Source organism: Oryctolagus cuniculus, chromosome 7, assembly GCF_051225735.1.
Source record: "Oryctolagus cuniculus isolate XC-2025 breed Fujian yellow rabbit chromosome 7, ASM5122573v1, whole genome shotgun sequence".
NCBI classification, from domain to species: domain Eukaryota; kingdom Metazoa; phylum Chordata; class Mammalia; order Lagomorpha; family Leporidae; genus Oryctolagus; species Oryctolagus cuniculus.
Genome location: NC_142873.1, coordinates 131,407,131 through 131,423,247, shown reverse-complemented (window position 1 = coordinate 131,423,247; position 16,117 = coordinate 131,407,131). Strand labels below are relative to the sequence as shown.

Sequence of the window (16,117 nt, the reverse complement as noted above, 5' to 3'; positions counted from 1 at the left end):
AAGATAGGCTGAACGCTCAGAGGGGATGTGGGATTGCGAGACTTTTCTTTAAAGAAGAGGGAAACAGGGCCTGTTGCTATGCTGTTGTTGATGTTCCAACACCAAGGGAGAAGTTGATGAGACAGGAGAGGCAGATGGCAGGAATGGTGCCTTAAGTGGATGTGAGGGGTTGGTCTAGGCTAGGAGAAAGGACAGCACCACTTTTGTAAGAAGTGGAGAAACCTATTTGTCATGGGTGCAAAAAGGTGGTTAGATAGTGGGAGCTTACAGAGAAGTCTTTCTGATTGCTTTAAGTTTTTACATTGAAATAGGAAGGGTGAGAACGAGAAGGTAAAAGGAAGCAGTGAACGTTTGAAGCAGCAAGAGAAAAAATGTGAAATGGCTTAGGGAATACACTTCTATTATCAGGCAGCATTAAGGGTGCTATTGAGACCAGCAGGTTTGTGTTTTTCTCCAAGAATGTTCCATAGAAAAAGAGGGCACAGAGGGCCAGCACCATGGCTCACTTGGTTAATCCTCCGCCTGCAGCGCCAGCATCCCATGTGGGCACCGGTTCTAGTCCCGGTTGCTCCTCTTCCAGTCCAGCTCTCTGCTGTGGCCCGGGAAGGCAGTGGAAGATGGCCCAGGTGCTTTGGCCCCTGCACCCGCATGGGAGACCAGGGAGAAGCACCTGGCTCCTGGCTTCGGATCAGCGCAGTTCCGGCCATTGCGGCCATTTGGGGGGTGAACCAGCAGAGGGAAGACCTTTCTGTCTCTCTCACTGTCTGTAACTCTACCTGTCAAACAAATAAATAAAATCTTAAAAAAAAAAAAAAAGAGCATACAGGAAATAGTTGGATCATTCTGACTAGTGTTGTAGTTTAGCCAAGTAAGAAATGGGTGCGAAGAATTGAGGCTATAGATAAGGGAGTGATTATGGTGTTGACCATGGAGTTTAACTGGAGTAAGAAGGGGAGTGAGGGTCTGAAGGGAGTGAGGGACAGTGAAAATATGGGGGATGAGTGCATGGTAGTTCCCGGTGGGGTCGAAGTGCGGGTGAGGTGGGGGCACTAGATTGGGAATTGTGATGAGCCCATGAAGTCTAGAATGTAGCAGGAAGTGGTGGTTGCGGTAGATGGTAGACAAGATGCTTGTGGGAAATGAACTGAGAAACTGAGAGGCCTGGGCACTGGAAGGATCCCCCGTGGGAACACTGAAATCCCTACCGTGTGTGACTGTGTAACAGTGAGTCTGGAGCTAAAGCTTTAGTGACAGAAGAGAGTGACCCAAGGTCCCACAGACACCTTGCACAGGGACGGGTGATGTGTTGCGTGGTCCTGTGAGCGTGAAGCTGGGTGCTTCAGGGGAGAGAGCAGACAAATGGTTTGGTGACTTCAGGGAGAGAGGACGTCTGTCAAAGCACCTGGAGGGAAAAGGAGAGAAAATGGCCACAGCCAGGAGGGCTGTTGGGACAGCTGTGACACAGGAGAGGCGGGGTTCCGTGGGACCTGGGACAGGAAGGTGGGGGAAGGCTCATGAAGAATGCTAAGGATAGGGGTATTTGTTGTCCACTGAGTTCCAGAGGGCACAGTGGGTGAAAGGGTGGAAGGTGGGGCTGCAAAAGGCAGTGTCAGAGCCACACGGGGTCTGGAGTCCAGGGAGAGGCCGTGGCCTTGGAGCCTGGAACCTTGGGTGACAATGTGAACAGGGCTAAAGGACTTGATGAGATTTGTCTTCCCAGTTGCAAGGATAGTGTTGGTGAGGTAGTGGTGGGGAAGAGGAGGGTTTGCTAGGTGCTGGCACCCTTTCGTTTTATAGAAGAGGAAACTGAGACCCAGAGGGATTGCTGTGTCTTGCTAAGCAAGGAATGAAAGAGGTCTCTGGCTTGAAGGCCAGGACTTCGCCCTGCCTCCGCTTCCTGAAAGGCCTTTGCGAGAACTTACGTTAGCCCCGAGTTACGCCCGAGCTCAGAGCTTATGTGCTTCCACACCTTTGCCACTGATCCGTTTCCGAGAGGTAAACAGTCCATGTTTGCTGGTTTCACACGTTCCTACAGAGCCCAGAGGCCCTAGGCCTCAGCATCTCCGTTCTGCAGTCACCTCCATTCTCTTTCCCTGGGCAGAGGTCATCGTGCTAACTACTCCTTCCTGCACAGATCTCAACTGGGCCCTGATGTACGGGCTTGTTAGAGCATTTAGCACATGGTGGGCTAATCAGCGGCCTTCTCTCCCCCGCCGCCTGCCCAGGCAAGGCCAATCACTCTTCTTAACACCTGGTGCTCTGTGCCGAGCACATGACATTAATCACCGTAGTGTGGTCTTCTGAAATTCCAGGGCTGGTGTTTGTTTCACCCATACTCCTTCACGCTCACGTCCTTAAGGTGATACCTGTACCTTACCTGTTAGCGCCCTTCCCGCGGCCTCTGGCCCTTTCCATCTGGCTTCACTGGACCTGCTTCTGACCACCAGCACCTGCACCTCTGTCTGGCTTCCTCTGGTCCCTGGAGCTCACTCTACCCACACCTGCGTGACCTCAGAAGGGCCAGGGAGTGAGCACCAGGTCCCCCAAGCAGCCTCAGCCAAACAGTGAGTTGTGTATAAAAGTTCTAGATCACCAGCTCTCTCGCCCCTCTCATGGGACAACTGATGGGTGTGTACTGAACCATTTCCTGGAGTTCCTCAGTCAGGTTGAGCGCCAGGAGGGACACTGCTCTTGCTAACACACAACCTGTCATTTGTCCCACCCCCTGCACTGCTGTCCTACCAATATCTCCTGAAACTACCACCCAGATAGGCTGCTTTCACTAAACCTTTGTCTCAGGGTGTTCTTCTGGGGAAACCCAAACTAACACTGGGCTTGGCCCAAAGTACCTGCTAAGTAAACATTCACAGAATGAATTCATGAAATAATAAATGGATGTTGAGCGAGTGAATGGCTGAACGTTGAAGTTGTGTCTCCATCTCGCTCCATGAGGAGACTGTAAGCTCCTGGTGGGCCGAGACTGCCTGGTTCAGCTATGTGTTCCTGCTTGGTAGTGGATGTGACTCATCCCAAAAACTCAATAAAGGTTGCATTAAATTAGATGACCTCAAAATAGCAATTAGTGGAAAGAGAAAGTGGCCACATAAATAGCTGTGGGTTTCAATGAGATGGAGGAGCAATTTCTTCAGGCATTTTAGCAAAGTTTAAAAGGGAAAGAGAATTGGGGATAGCATCTCAAGAATAAAAATAACTTCCTTATGAGGAAATGTGGGGATAGAGTAGAATTAAGAAATGGGGGCAGGGAGGACAGGCTATGGTGCAGTAGATTAATCCTCCATCTGCAGTGCCGGCATCCCATATGGGCGTGGGTTCGAGTCCTGGCTGTTCCATTTCTGATCCAGCTCCCTGCTAATGGCCTGAGAAAGCAGTGAAAGATGGCCCAAGTTCTTGGGCCCCTGCACCCACTGGGAGACTTGGAAGAAACACCTGGCTCCTGGCTTCAGATCAGCACAGCCTGGCCATTGCATCTATTTGGGGAGTGAACCAGTGGAAGGAAGAATTTTCTCTCTGTCTCTCCCTCTCACTGTCTGTAACTCTATCTCTCAAATAAATAAAATCTTTAAAAAAAAAAAAATGAGGGGAAAACTGGAGAGTGACATGAGTCAGGTGCTATTTGGATCCACATCTTCCCCAAACACGAGATCATTTGAAATGCTAAATGGATTACTTACTGCTTGTGGGGAGCTTCAAAAAGTTTGTGGAAAATTGAATTAAAAGATAAGCTCATTTTGGTAGAAACAATGTTTCAAATCCATGCATTCCCATGAACTTTTGAAGAGCGGGGGTGTGCACAGATTTCAATTTTTTTGCACCAAAATAGATGGATCTTTTCATTCCATTGTCCACAGACCTTAGTAAATACCCTCATATTATTGATTTCTTTCTGGCAACTTTTAGAGCAGTACTACCAGCCACTGTGAACATGATCCTGCTAACTCACGGTTCTAAAAAGTGCCATCAGGGAGGTTCCTGCTTGCTCTTACGCTACAGGGTTCTGTCATTTCCTGATGCCTGCTTTGTACATGCAGGGTTTCTCCAGCACACCAGGAACCAGAAGCTCCCGTTTGTGAAGCCAAGGATGTGTGGGCAGGCACACGTGAATGAGTATGCACAGGTTGGGTGGTGGTGACCCATTGTGTGTCAGTTTTATGTACACGCACAGACGTGGACAGTCAAATCTGTTCAAGGATCTGGATTGTAAGATGTCTTTAAGTGAAAGGCGATAATATATGTGAAATTTCTTAGGAAATTCCTCAAAACAGATGCTCAATCAAGATGTCAGCTGAATTCCAATCGGAATCCTGGCACCTTTTGCAATCTGTGCCTGTGCTTCCCTCCGTGAGTAGGAATGACTGAAAGTGGTTTTGGAGTTCTTGTTTCCAATAAGGATTTGATTATTTCTAAAGCTAGTTTTCTTTATTATGAAGTATACTTTTTTGTTATTGCATGTGTAAATGCAAAAATCTACTTTTGTAGAATTTAACTTAACCCAGTATATGGGTTAGAAAAAAGACTCAGTTCTTTTTTTTAAGATTTATTTTATTTATTTGAAAGACAGAATTACAGATAGAGATAGAGCCAGAGAGAGAATGAGAGAGGTCTTCCATCCGTTGGTTCACTCCCTAAATGGCTATAATGGCCGGAGCTGAGCTGATCCAAAGCCAGGAGCTTCTTCCGAGTCTCCTTCATGGGTGCTACTTTCCCAGGCCATGACAGAGAGCTGGATTGGAAGTGGAGCAGCCAGGACTCGAACCAGTGCCCATATGGGATGCCGGTGCTGCAGGCTTGGGCTGCTGCGTAACAGTGCTGGCCCCAAGACTCAGTTCTTTGGGAAAAGTTTTCCTGGTATTATATCTCATGTTTAAAATATTTTCAAACATAAAAGGAAATTTTAAAGTTTAAAATATTTAAAATATTTTCAGACATAAATAGAAAGTTTAGAAAGAAAATCAGCATAGAATTACCTGTGAAAGTAGATTATTCTTTTTGGAAGTAATGTGGGGAAAATATATTTTGGTTTCAAAAAGTTAATTTAGACTAGGTTGCCCATAGGTCACGGTACTAACCAGTGTGGGAACTGATCTTTTCTCTGCTGTTATCTTACTGATCTGTTTAGGGAGAGAATGATTTTTTTTTTTTTTAAAGTGGTGTGAGGCTAAATTTAGTAAGTCTCCAGGTGAATGCAGAAGTCTGGGAGATCCTAGATATCCCAGAGGCACCTTGGCTCTGAGTTAAGGTGATGCCCCAGACCTCCAGGGCGCTCAATCACCTGAAATCCCTTGTTACTCAAGGGCAGGAGCCTCTTACTGTTGCCTGTGGGCGCTGAGCCCCATCCTAATGTCCTGTGGCAGCCCTTTGAGGCCTCGAGATTGTAGTGGGATTTTGACCCTGGGAAAGGTGTCACATTGAGCTCCATCCTCTATCAAGTTCACCAGGTCCTTTCCTGAGAGGGGATGGTAATGGGGAAAAGGAGCAGAGATTTCCCAAGTGGCTAAAGGTCTTAGACTTCACAGACAGGTCTGCCAAGGCCAGCCTTGAAGTCAAGTTGTTTTGGGGCATTGCTGTGTGTACCTGCTGCCCCCCACTGAAGCCACTATGAGTGGGCAGCTGCTTGTCCACTGCTTCTAGAAATATGTCAGTGAAGACAATGGGAAAGAGCAGGGGGAAGTAAGGTTGCCCATAGCAAGGATGGCAGAACTGTGTCAATGAATCCAGTAGGGACTGGTTTCAGGACCCTTGGAGGATGCTCAAATGCTTTATATTAAATGGTGTAGTATTTGCATACCATTGGCCTCTGTCCTCCTGTATACCTACAGTCATCTCCAGATTGTGTATACCTAATACAATGTGATTGCTATGCAAATAGTTGTTGTACTGTATTGTTTACAAAATAACGGGAAAGGGAAAATGCCTGTACATGTTGAACACAGAGGAAGAAACATTTTTTCTGAATGTTTGGTTGAATCTGCAGATGTGGAACCCGCAGATCTGGAGGGCTGACTCTAACTAGTTTTGCAGGTGTGTCCCCAAACCCTCCGCACAGGGCTGGCCAGCCAGCAGGAGTCAGCCATCAGACCTAACTGCCTGGGGGAGCCCGTGCCATTCTGCATTTATTAAAGGCTTCAGTTGGGATGAGCCAGGCCCAAAGATTTCCCTTTGGAGAAGAGAGATGAAGTCCTGGTAAGACTTCCTAGGTGTATGTGACTCTGCTTGCTGAGGCTGAGCTGTCTGTCCACTTGTGGTTGGTATTTCCAGAAGTGATTGACTCTTTCCCTTCCCATTTAGAAGTGTAAGTGTCTGTCTGTGGTCTCAGTGTTGGGATTTGAAGGCCAGACATTTCTGCCGCTTCTCATTTCTCTAGGTCACTTTTCTGTTGCAAAGCCTTTTTTCTCATCAGATGGTACCATAAGTTGTCCTACCCTGCTTAGTAGAACATCTGTGCGATAATGATGCCGGTGGCTTGCCTATGTATAGCGTTTTATAGTGTTCAGAGCATTTATCTATTATCTCACCATGCAGTGCTGTCCTGGGTGTTGTGTATTTATTTACCATCTTCACCAACTTGAACACTCCTGCCAATCTTGTGTATATTACACAGGGTTTCCTACCCCCACTCCCTGCCTCCTCTTCTGTATTATTTTCCCCAAGGGCTGCAAATGGCAAAGGAATTTTTCAGAGAACAGAAGTGTGTATATAAACAACAGTTTCTGATGGGAAAGTCCAGAAAACCTGGATGCTCTTTATAAATCATCTCAGAGATGTAGGTGCTGCTTCCTTAGGTTCATATTATCAACAGAAGGTCTTAAAAACCATCTCTCTCCCAGAGCAAGGAAAATGTGTGCGTGAGAACCACTGAGAGCGTTTGTGTTGTGATTTTTCATTTTTGTGCCTAGAGCTTTTTTCCCTTCCTTCTCAACTTTGAGCTTTTGTATTGATTTCTTCAACCCCCGATGGAGAGACTGTAACTTCATTTGCACCTCCTGTCTTGTTGGGGTTATGCAATGTATGGTGAGATATCACTTACGAAATAGAAGGTGCTTTAGGTCAAGACCTGTCAAGTGGTTGTGTAAAGAATGTCTTGAAGGTTTTCTTTAGAGTACCTGAGAGACTCTTTAAGGTAGACCAGGGAATTTCTCAAACTCACTTCTCATTGCCCTACCCATCCCGTACCCTGCCTCCATCATTCTATCCCAGTTGTTGGGTGCATGATAGAAGCCTAGGTGATACTTAGGGTCATAGAAACTGTAGGCTTCAAGGCCGAAGGGGAGCTAGCCAGTTGTTGGGAGCCCCTCCCATCCTTGCCTTCCTCTACACCATCCTCCCAGGACCAGCAAGTCTCAACCCATTCTACCCTAAGGGAGTGGGAAGGTATCCCTTTCGCTGAACCCAAATCTGTCTCCCTGTAGTTTCTGTTCAAGAAACATTGAGTGCCTGCCATGCACCAGGCACTGTTGCAAGGCTGAGGACACAGCAGTGAACACAGACAAAATATTGCTCTTTTGGATAGCTCTGTCTCTTGGGCTTATAGAAGACAAGTCTGATAATACTTCTGCACAGAGGCCCTTCCATGATGGCAAGACCATGCTCATGTCCTTCTGAGTTCTCACTTCAAGCTAAACAGTCCCAGTTAACACACTATAATACAATCTCGGATCTCATCACCATATGCTTCAATTGCCTTTGGGTACATTCTAATTTTGTTTAATGTTGAATTGATTTTTAGTGGATTGATTACAAAGATCTTTTTTTGTTATAAAGGTAATATACATTTGGAGAAATTTTGGAAAATACAGATAACTATAAAATACAAAAATTTCCTGTAATCCCCTTATCTACTGTTGAAATGTTGGTATATTTCCTTCTACCTTTTCCAACTTGTATCTGTTTACATAGTGAGACCTTAATGCATTATTATAATTGTGTGTCCTGTTTGTCCACTTAACATGGACACTTGTGCATGAATGATACTCATAAAATCATTTAAGTGGTTGAGCACTATTCCAGTGGGACAGGCTTTCGGAGATCAAGCCATGGGAGTGGTTGGGGTTCCTGAAGTGGACTACACTACTGCTCTTCATGAAGTCTTCAGCCTCCCAAGCCATCACTCTTTGGGGGATACTAGTCCCATGTGGAAGCCATGCTCTGGTCTATATATCTACCGTGGATTCCTCTAACTTGCACTGCTCTTGATGGGCTGCTGCTTTTGTTTCTCTGTTCATTCCTTCGTGCTTCACCATGACCATGCTCTGCCCATGCACTTGGAGTTTAGGGCTGGCTGTAGGGTTTCCTTGTTACATCAAGACATCCAGGTGGCCATTTGGAGGCTCTTTACCGACTGGGTTCAGTCTTGAAGATTCTGTTGTCTTCTGGTGGATAAGTGAAGGCAAGCGCAGAGCTCACTTTTTCCCTTGGGCTGCAGGACTCCAGCTGAACCAGAAGGCCCTCACCACCTTCCCGGACGTGGTGCTTGTGCGGGTATCCACACCCTCAGTGCAGTCAGACAGTGACATCACTGTCCTGCGACACCTGGAGAAGCTCGGCTGCCGCTTGGTCAACCGCCCACAGAGCATCTTAAACTGTATCAACAAATTCTGGACATTTCAAGAATTGGCTGGACATGGGGTCCCTATGCCAGACACCTTCTCCTATGGTGAGTTTCCTTGAAATCAGATTGGAACTTAGCTTTCCAAACCACCTGCATCCTCATGTCTTTTCTCCCCCAGAAACCTTCTAGTGTTTCTTGCTAACTTTTTAGTCTTTATTTATTTACTTGAAAGGAAGAGAGAGAGAGAAAAAGAGAGCAAGGGCACCTGCTTCCATCTACTAGTTTGCTCCCTAAATGTTTGTGATGATTGGAGGCTGAAGCCAAGAGCTGGGAACTCCATCCAGTTCTTCCACATAGGTGGCAGGAATCCGATTACTTGGGCCAACACCACTGCCCCCCAGGATCCACATTAGTAAGAAATTGGAACCAGGAGCCAGAGCTGGGCGTCAAACCCCAGGCACTCTGGTAAAGGACCAACCGTGTCTTAAATGCTAGACCAAAGGCTCACTCTTTTGTTGTTGTTATTGTTTTTTTTTTGTTTGTTTTTGTTTTTGTTTTTTGACAGGCAGAGTGGACAGTGAGAGAGAGACAGAGAGAAAGGTCTTCCTTTGCTGTTGGCTCACCCTCCAATGGCTGCCGCGGCCGGTGTACTGCGGCCGGCGCACCGTGCTGATCCAATGGCAGGAGCCAGGTACTTATCCTGGTCTCCCATGGTGTGCAGGGCCCAAGCACTTGGGCCATCCTCCACTGCCTTCCTGGGCCATAGCAGAGAGCTGGCCTGGAAGAGGGGCAACCGAGACAGAATCCGGCACCCTGACCGGGACTAGAACCCGGTGTGCTGGCACCGCAAGGCGGAGGATTAGCCTAGTGAGCTGCAGCGCCAGCCCCTTTTGTTGTTTTTTGAATGTGAGCCTGTTCAGTGGAGTCTGTTCCTTCGCACCTTTCTCTCTGTGAGGCATCATTATTAAATATGTAGCTGGTACACACTGTGTGCTGACCGCCACACTAGCCCTAGGCCGTGGCTGTAAGAGAGTCTGTCCTCAAGGCATCCCCACTTCACCAGAGGCAGAAGACAACAAGTAAGCACGCAGTTTCCATGTAGTGTGGTAAGTGTCCTGTAGGAGTTAGTGCGGATGGACCAGAGTGCGTACATAATGCTGTTTATAAGACATGGAGGAAGGCTGCCTAGATGAGAGCATCTAAATAAGCTGAAGTCATCCAGCTAAAGGAAGGGGGAAGTGAGAGTAATCTAAGCAGAGAGTGGAATACAGAAAAGACCTAGGGGCCAGCACTCTGGTGCAACAGGTTAAGCCGCTGCTTGCAACCCTAGCATCCCATTTCAGAATGCCAGTTAAAGTCCTGGCAGCCCCACTTCTGATCCAGTTCCCTGGTAAGGTGTCTGGGAAGGCAACTGAAAATGGCCCAAGGTCTTGGGTCCCTGCGACTCATGTGGGAGACCATGAAGGAGATCCTGGTTCCTGGTCTCAGCCTGGCCCAGAACTAGTTATTGTGGCCATTTGGGGAGTGAACTGGTGAGTGAAAGATCTCTCTCTGTCTCTGTCTCTGTCTCTTCCTCTCTCTGTCACTCTGCTTTTCTAAATTAATTAATTAATTAAATAAATCTTAAAGACAAGACCTAGACATAAGATAGAACATAGGGCCGGCATGTGAGGGTGGAATTAGGAATGGAGAAGCTGCAGATACAGCAGCAAGGGCACACCTTAACAATGCAGGATCCCTGAGGAGTGAGAAGCAAAGGGGTCTGAGTGGCAGGGCCAGGGATGGCCTTAGATTAGAAAGACCCTTCTCTCACTGCACTATAAGGGTGAGAAAAAAAAGTGTTTGGAGTGGAATTCCGTTAACCAGTGGGTGTCAGGAAGTTGGGAATTCCCTTCTTGCAACAAGTCCTCTTTATCAGGAGACCCCGATCACCCACATTGCCTCCCCATTTTTTCTCTATCATTAGCACTTTGGTGAACAAGGCAGGCTGTTAGTGTTTCTAAGTATTTCGCTTTGGAAAAATTGATAAATTATGATGCCACCCATGGTGGGCAGAACAATGATTCCTCAAATGGCCGAATCCCTGGGATTTATGAATTTGTAATGTTACATGGTGAGAGAGAATTAAGGTTACTATTGGAGTCAAGGCTGCCAATCAGTGACCTTCAAATAAGGAGGTTACCCTGAATTACATGGGTGGGCCTAGCATAGTAAGTGTCCTTAGGAAGAGGGAAGTGGAAGAGTTAGAGTTGGAGGAAGATGTGCCTATAGAGGAAGAGCACAGTGATGAGATGCGAGAAGGATTTTGCCCGCCATGGTTTTGAACATGGGAGAGGACCATGAGCCAAGGGCTGAAGGTGACCCCTAGAAGCTGGACGAGGCAAGGAGATAGATTTCCTCCTGGAGCTTCCAGACAAGAATGCAGCCCATGGACACTTTAATTTTAGCACAAGGAGACCCATTTCAGACTAATAACTTCAGTGTAAGAAGATAGGTCTGTTATTTAAACTTCTGCATTTTGGTAATTTGTTACAGTGATAATAGAAAAAGAAGGCACCACTATACCCACAACATGTATCTCTCCAGCATGTGTTTGAGAGCTAGGAAATAAACCAAAAGAACCTGCCAGCAACCCAGATATGTATCACAAATCCCAACAGGTACTGAGCCTCATTTACTTGCTGTACAGAACGCCCTTCAGACTCTGATCTGGAGCCTAGCTTTCCCCATGCAGGAAACATCTCTCACAGGTTGTTTGGTTCTTCCTAAGCCCACAGCAAGGAGAAGCAGGAAGAGAGACTCCTGCTGTGTGCCAACACCAGGGAGAAGTTCCCAGTCGGTAGTCCAAGAGCAAGGACAGTGACGACCATGAAAACCAGGTCCAAGCAGCAGCAAGTGCACTAGTTTGGTGCCACTAAACAGTAGGCCAATGTAGTCCCTATGGGCATTATAGTATAGTCATTAGTGGTCATGACAGTGACGCTGAGTTATCAAGAAAAGCTTGCATTCAACATAGCATAGGAAACCAAAGGCATTTGTAAAACAATTTAGAGAGACTTTCATGCACAATCGCTATGCATATTTTTAAATTAAGGCTTGAAAGAGTGTAGTTGAGTCAGTTCAGGCTTTAGATTCAGACCTTCACTTTGGCTGAGAAAAACCTCTGGGCTTGGTGTCTGGGGTATTGGTTTTCTATTACTGCACAACAAACCACTAAAAACTTAGCAGCTTAACACCCACTGGTCACCTCTCTGTGGGTCAGAAGTCCAACCACGCCATCACTGGGTATTCTGCCTAGGTCTCACCAGACTGAACTCGAGGTGTCAGTGGGAGCTCATCTGAGGCTCAGGGTCTGCTGCTAAACTGACTGGTTGCTGGCATTCCGTTCTGCGGAGTTGTAGGACTGAGATCTCCGCCTCCTTGCTGGCCATCAGCCAGGGGCCATTCTCAGCTCCTGCAGGCTGTTTGCCATCCTCTGCCAGGTCACCTTCTCCACTACAGGAAAGTTTGCTCCTTCAAGATAGTGGAAGAGCCTCCCCCACACATCACCTTTTAAAGCAATCAGAATCACCTGATTAGTCAGACCCAACCAAGGATCATCTGCCTTTTGATAAGCTCAAAGTGAATGGCTGATTGCTTTTTAAAGTTTTATTTCTTTGAAAGGCAGAATGACAGAGAAGGAGAGAGGAGGGTGGGATAAAGAGAGAGATCCTCCATCCACTGGTTCACTCCCCCCAAAAAACCTCAACCACAGCTGAGGCTGGGCCAGGCTAAAGCCAGGGGCTGGGAACTCTATCTGGGTCTTCCATTTGGGTGGTAGGGACCCAAGTACTGGGGCCATTATCTGCTGCCTCCCAGGGTATGCATTAGCAGGAAGCTGCGCTCAGAAACAGAGGCGAGACTCCCCCCCTAGGCACTCTGATATGAATGCAGGTGTCCCAAGTGGAGGCTTCACTTACAATGCCTACCCCAGGCAACTGACTTTGAACTTAATCATAGATGTGAAATCCTTTCTCCAGTCAAAAAGGAGGCATTAGACAAGGTACGTTCACCAGAGGGTAGGAATTTGGGGACTGTCTGAGAATTCTATCTGCCACAGCCACAGTCAAGATAACGTCCTATGAGACTGTTCTGAGGCCTGCGTGAGCTGGAGTGTGCGGAGCAGCATGTAGAAGGCACTCAGCAAATGCTGGCTTCCTTATCTCGACTCCCACCTTTCGCGTTGCAGGTGTTGAGTGGGTTTGACTTGCTTTCATCAGAGACATGAGGCCTGGTGCCCTTGGAGGGGGGGGGGGGGCGCCACCAGCCCTACCTTCACTGACTTTCACCTTTTCTTGGCAGGTGGGCATGAAGACTTTTCAAAAATGATTGATGAAGCCGAGCCCCTGGGCTATCCGGTTGTGGTGAAGAGCACGCGAGGCCACCGGGGTCAGTGCTACTCCTCCTGGGTAATCCGTCCCTGGGCAGGGCAGCGCTGCCCCCACAGGACACTCATCAATTGTGGCCGAAGCGCCGCTCAGAGAAATGGAGCTCCTCCTTGAGGAGCTTGTCGGTAGTTCTCCGCTCGCTCTGTCCCGTCCTTCCCAGCTGGCCTCGCTTTTGGTTCCCCTTGCAAGGTCGCAAGAGAATCCTGGCCTGACTCTGCTTGGCTTCCACTTCCAGTGCCTCTGTTTTCTTTTTTGTTTGTTTGTTTTTGTTTGTTTTCAGTCATTTCTCTGAAAAACGAGATCTATTCTTGCTGAAAAGCCCTCCCAAACCCCCGTGCTGCCGTTCAGCAAGACCCATTTTCCCAATCGTGGCCGTGAAGGCCCTGTGCGCGCAGCCTCGGCCTGCCTTGCAACCTTCCCCCCGCCACGTGCACCCACCTGTTACCATTCCAGCCCATCTCTCGTTCACCAGATAGACCGTGCCTGTTCCTCTCTTCAAACACGTGCGCCCCTCCCTTTGCTGGAAACGCTGGCTTCCTCTGGCCGCCTGGTGAACGTCGGCTCATCCTTTCATGCCAGCTCCAGATGTTTCCTTTCCGCCCGTGTCCCTGGTCTTCCTCGCTTCAAAATTCATTGCACTTCCATTTTTGCTTCCATAGCACTTTGTACTGCCGCTAGCCTGTGTTAGTTTTGGGTTTATGCGCCTTTTCCCTTTTGTAATCTGTAAGCTTCTCAGGTGGGGACCAGGTCCTGAACTTCCCTGTCTACGTAAGGCTCTCTCTAGTGCCTGGTACGCAGTAGAGACTCAGCTGGGACTTGAGGAACGGAAAGCAGTCCCCCTGCAGGGTATGGGCAGGCACTCATTATGATCCCAGATGGCATCAGAACTGCTCGGGGCATCTGGAGTGAGGGGAGGCAACCCAAGACAGATATGTAGTGGGTAGTTACTACTACGTCGGGACTGTGAGGCAGACAGAAATCGCTGCTGTCAAGGAGCTCCCAATTGTAGACAGACAGTTGCATCCGCGGTGATGGCCATGATAGCACACATATCCATGGACTGGCCTGTTTGAGCCTAGAGGAGGGAGAGTTCAACGCTGCCATGAAGGTTTCACTGGAAGAAAAGGAGACCCATGTTTAAGAGTAGAATTTGAACTGGAAGAAATGAGTGGGCACCATGCAGAGGTCCCGTGTGTTTTTCTCTTCAGTGTTCATGTGCTTTTGATGTCATTTTGTGTTTGGCCTAATCCAAGTTTTTAGATTTACATCTATATCTCCTTCAAAGAGTTGTAGTAGTTTTAGCCATTACATTTGGGTGTTTGACTCATTCTGCGTTAATTTTTGTACATGGTGTTAGATAGGGGTCCATCTTCATTCTTTTGCGTGTGCATGTCCAGTTTTTCCAGTACCATTTGTAGAAGATACTATTCTTTCCCTGTTCGATACATTTGGAACCCTTATCAAAAATCTGTTGACTGTATGTGTGCAAGCTTATTTCTCTCAATTCTATTCCACTGATATATTTATCCACCTTATAGCAGGCTGCACTGTCTTGATTATTATAACTCTGTAGTAAATTTCAAAACTGGAAAGTATGAGCTCCCAACTTGGTCCTTGCTTTTCAAGATTGTTTTAGATATTTTATTTTCTTTGCATTTCCATATGGATGTTAGGATTGGCCCATCAGTTTCTACCAAAAAGGAAGTTGGAGTTTTGATAGGGAGTGCATTGAATCTATTGATCAATTCAAGGAGTACTGCCATCTTAATAAGAGTGTGGAACCCTTGGATACAGAGGGATGATTGTATATGAAATAAGCCTAAAAAGACAATGAGTGCATAGGCTTTGTCCTTGAAAAAGCTGCTAATGCTGTAGACCCTTTTTTTCTCATCTGTAGAGCAGGAACAAGCAACTGTAATGGCTTCGTAGGGTTAGTGTGAAATGCAAATGACATAATAATTTTAAAAGTAGATAATTAATCTAGTGTCTCCTCACCTACCTCCTTTTTCTTTCTTGTCTTAAAACTATAGCTCCTTTGTTAACTGCAAACCTTTAGTAGAACTTTATTAGAAAACCTTTATTAGAACTTTATTAGAACTTCTGTGCCAGGAACCAGTCTGTAGCCCCTGTCTCTGCTGAAGATCCTGCCTAGTGTCCAAAGAGCCCCAGTGCCTCTGAGTCCCAGCCATCTACTGCCAGAGGCTAGGTCTCCTAGTGCTGGATGGCTAACTGCACACACCTCCACTCACTGATTGAGACTTAAATACTCTTGCTGCGTGGCACCCACTTGCTGGAGCCTCTCCTGTTTCCTCTTGTACCCACTATGGGCCCTCTGCCATGCTGCAGCCACCGCCTGCCGCCTGACTGCACACCTTCCCATCACCTGCCAGCTAGCTAGCTTCAGACAAGGTACCACCAGTTGTAATGGGCATCCGTGGCCCAGTCATTTCAGGAATGACAAAGTCCTGGCTGTGGCATGTTTTGGAGGTTACTTACTTTTCAGGCTTATGTGTCACTAGGAGCGGATGTCCTTTGCTCTTACTAAGAGGCTCAGAAGAGTTCCACTCCTTGTGTGATGGCGACACAAAACCTGGGAAGACCAGCTCTCTGTTCAACACTTGCTGAACGGAACGCTCAGACGGCACATGCTCATGTCATATTTGCAGAGCAAACCTACCAGGAACCCCTGCTCAGAGCTGTTAACAAATTTGCAAATGGAAAGGAGGTGCTGAATGATTACAAAAGCATAGGGGCTTCAAGCAGAAAAGGCAGAATTTAGAATCAAAAAGGAACGCTTTTCCCAAAGATCAGTAGAAGTATAGGCTATTACCCATTATGAGTATAGCCAAATAAAAATATACTTCTTAGATTTCAAAGGAAGAAGGACATCTATAGCTTCTCCTTTTGAGCTCCTGTGGTATCTTGCACAGGCCTGTCTTAATGTCTTGTCATTCTGCCTTGTGTTCGTCTTTTCTGATCTCTCTCCATTCGTGTTTGGGATTCCTCCAAAGAATGTTCAATTAATTATGGTCTATCAATATTGATTGACATATGGCCTGTGTGTGAAGCCTAATGGGAGGTCTGGGGGGTAAAAAAAATAAATTAGACATGGGCCCTGTCTAAC

The 16,117-nt window shown here is 47.1% G+C and overlaps 1 protein-coding gene across 5 annotated transcripts in view; it reads left to right on the top strand.

Annotated features, from left to right (window-relative positions):
* Window positions 1-16,117, top strand: part of RIMKLA (ribosomal modification protein rimK like family member A) — a 44,107-nt gene that overhangs the window by 8,502 nt on the left and 19,488 nt on the right. For 3 of the 5 annotated variants that reach the window (XM_008265465.4, XM_089300858.1, XM_089300856.1), the window contains exons 2-3: window positions 8,441-8,671; window positions 12,908-12,994. In XM_008265465.4, coding sequence (XP_008263687.1) covers window positions 8,441-8,671; window positions 12,908-12,994 — 318 coding nt within the window. Of the gene's footprint in view, window positions 1-2,308; window positions 2,565-6,039; window positions 6,202-8,440; window positions 8,672-12,907; window positions 12,995-16,117 lie in introns of those variants that run through there. The other 2 variants (XM_089300859.1, XM_089300857.1) reach the window with 2 other exon arrangements.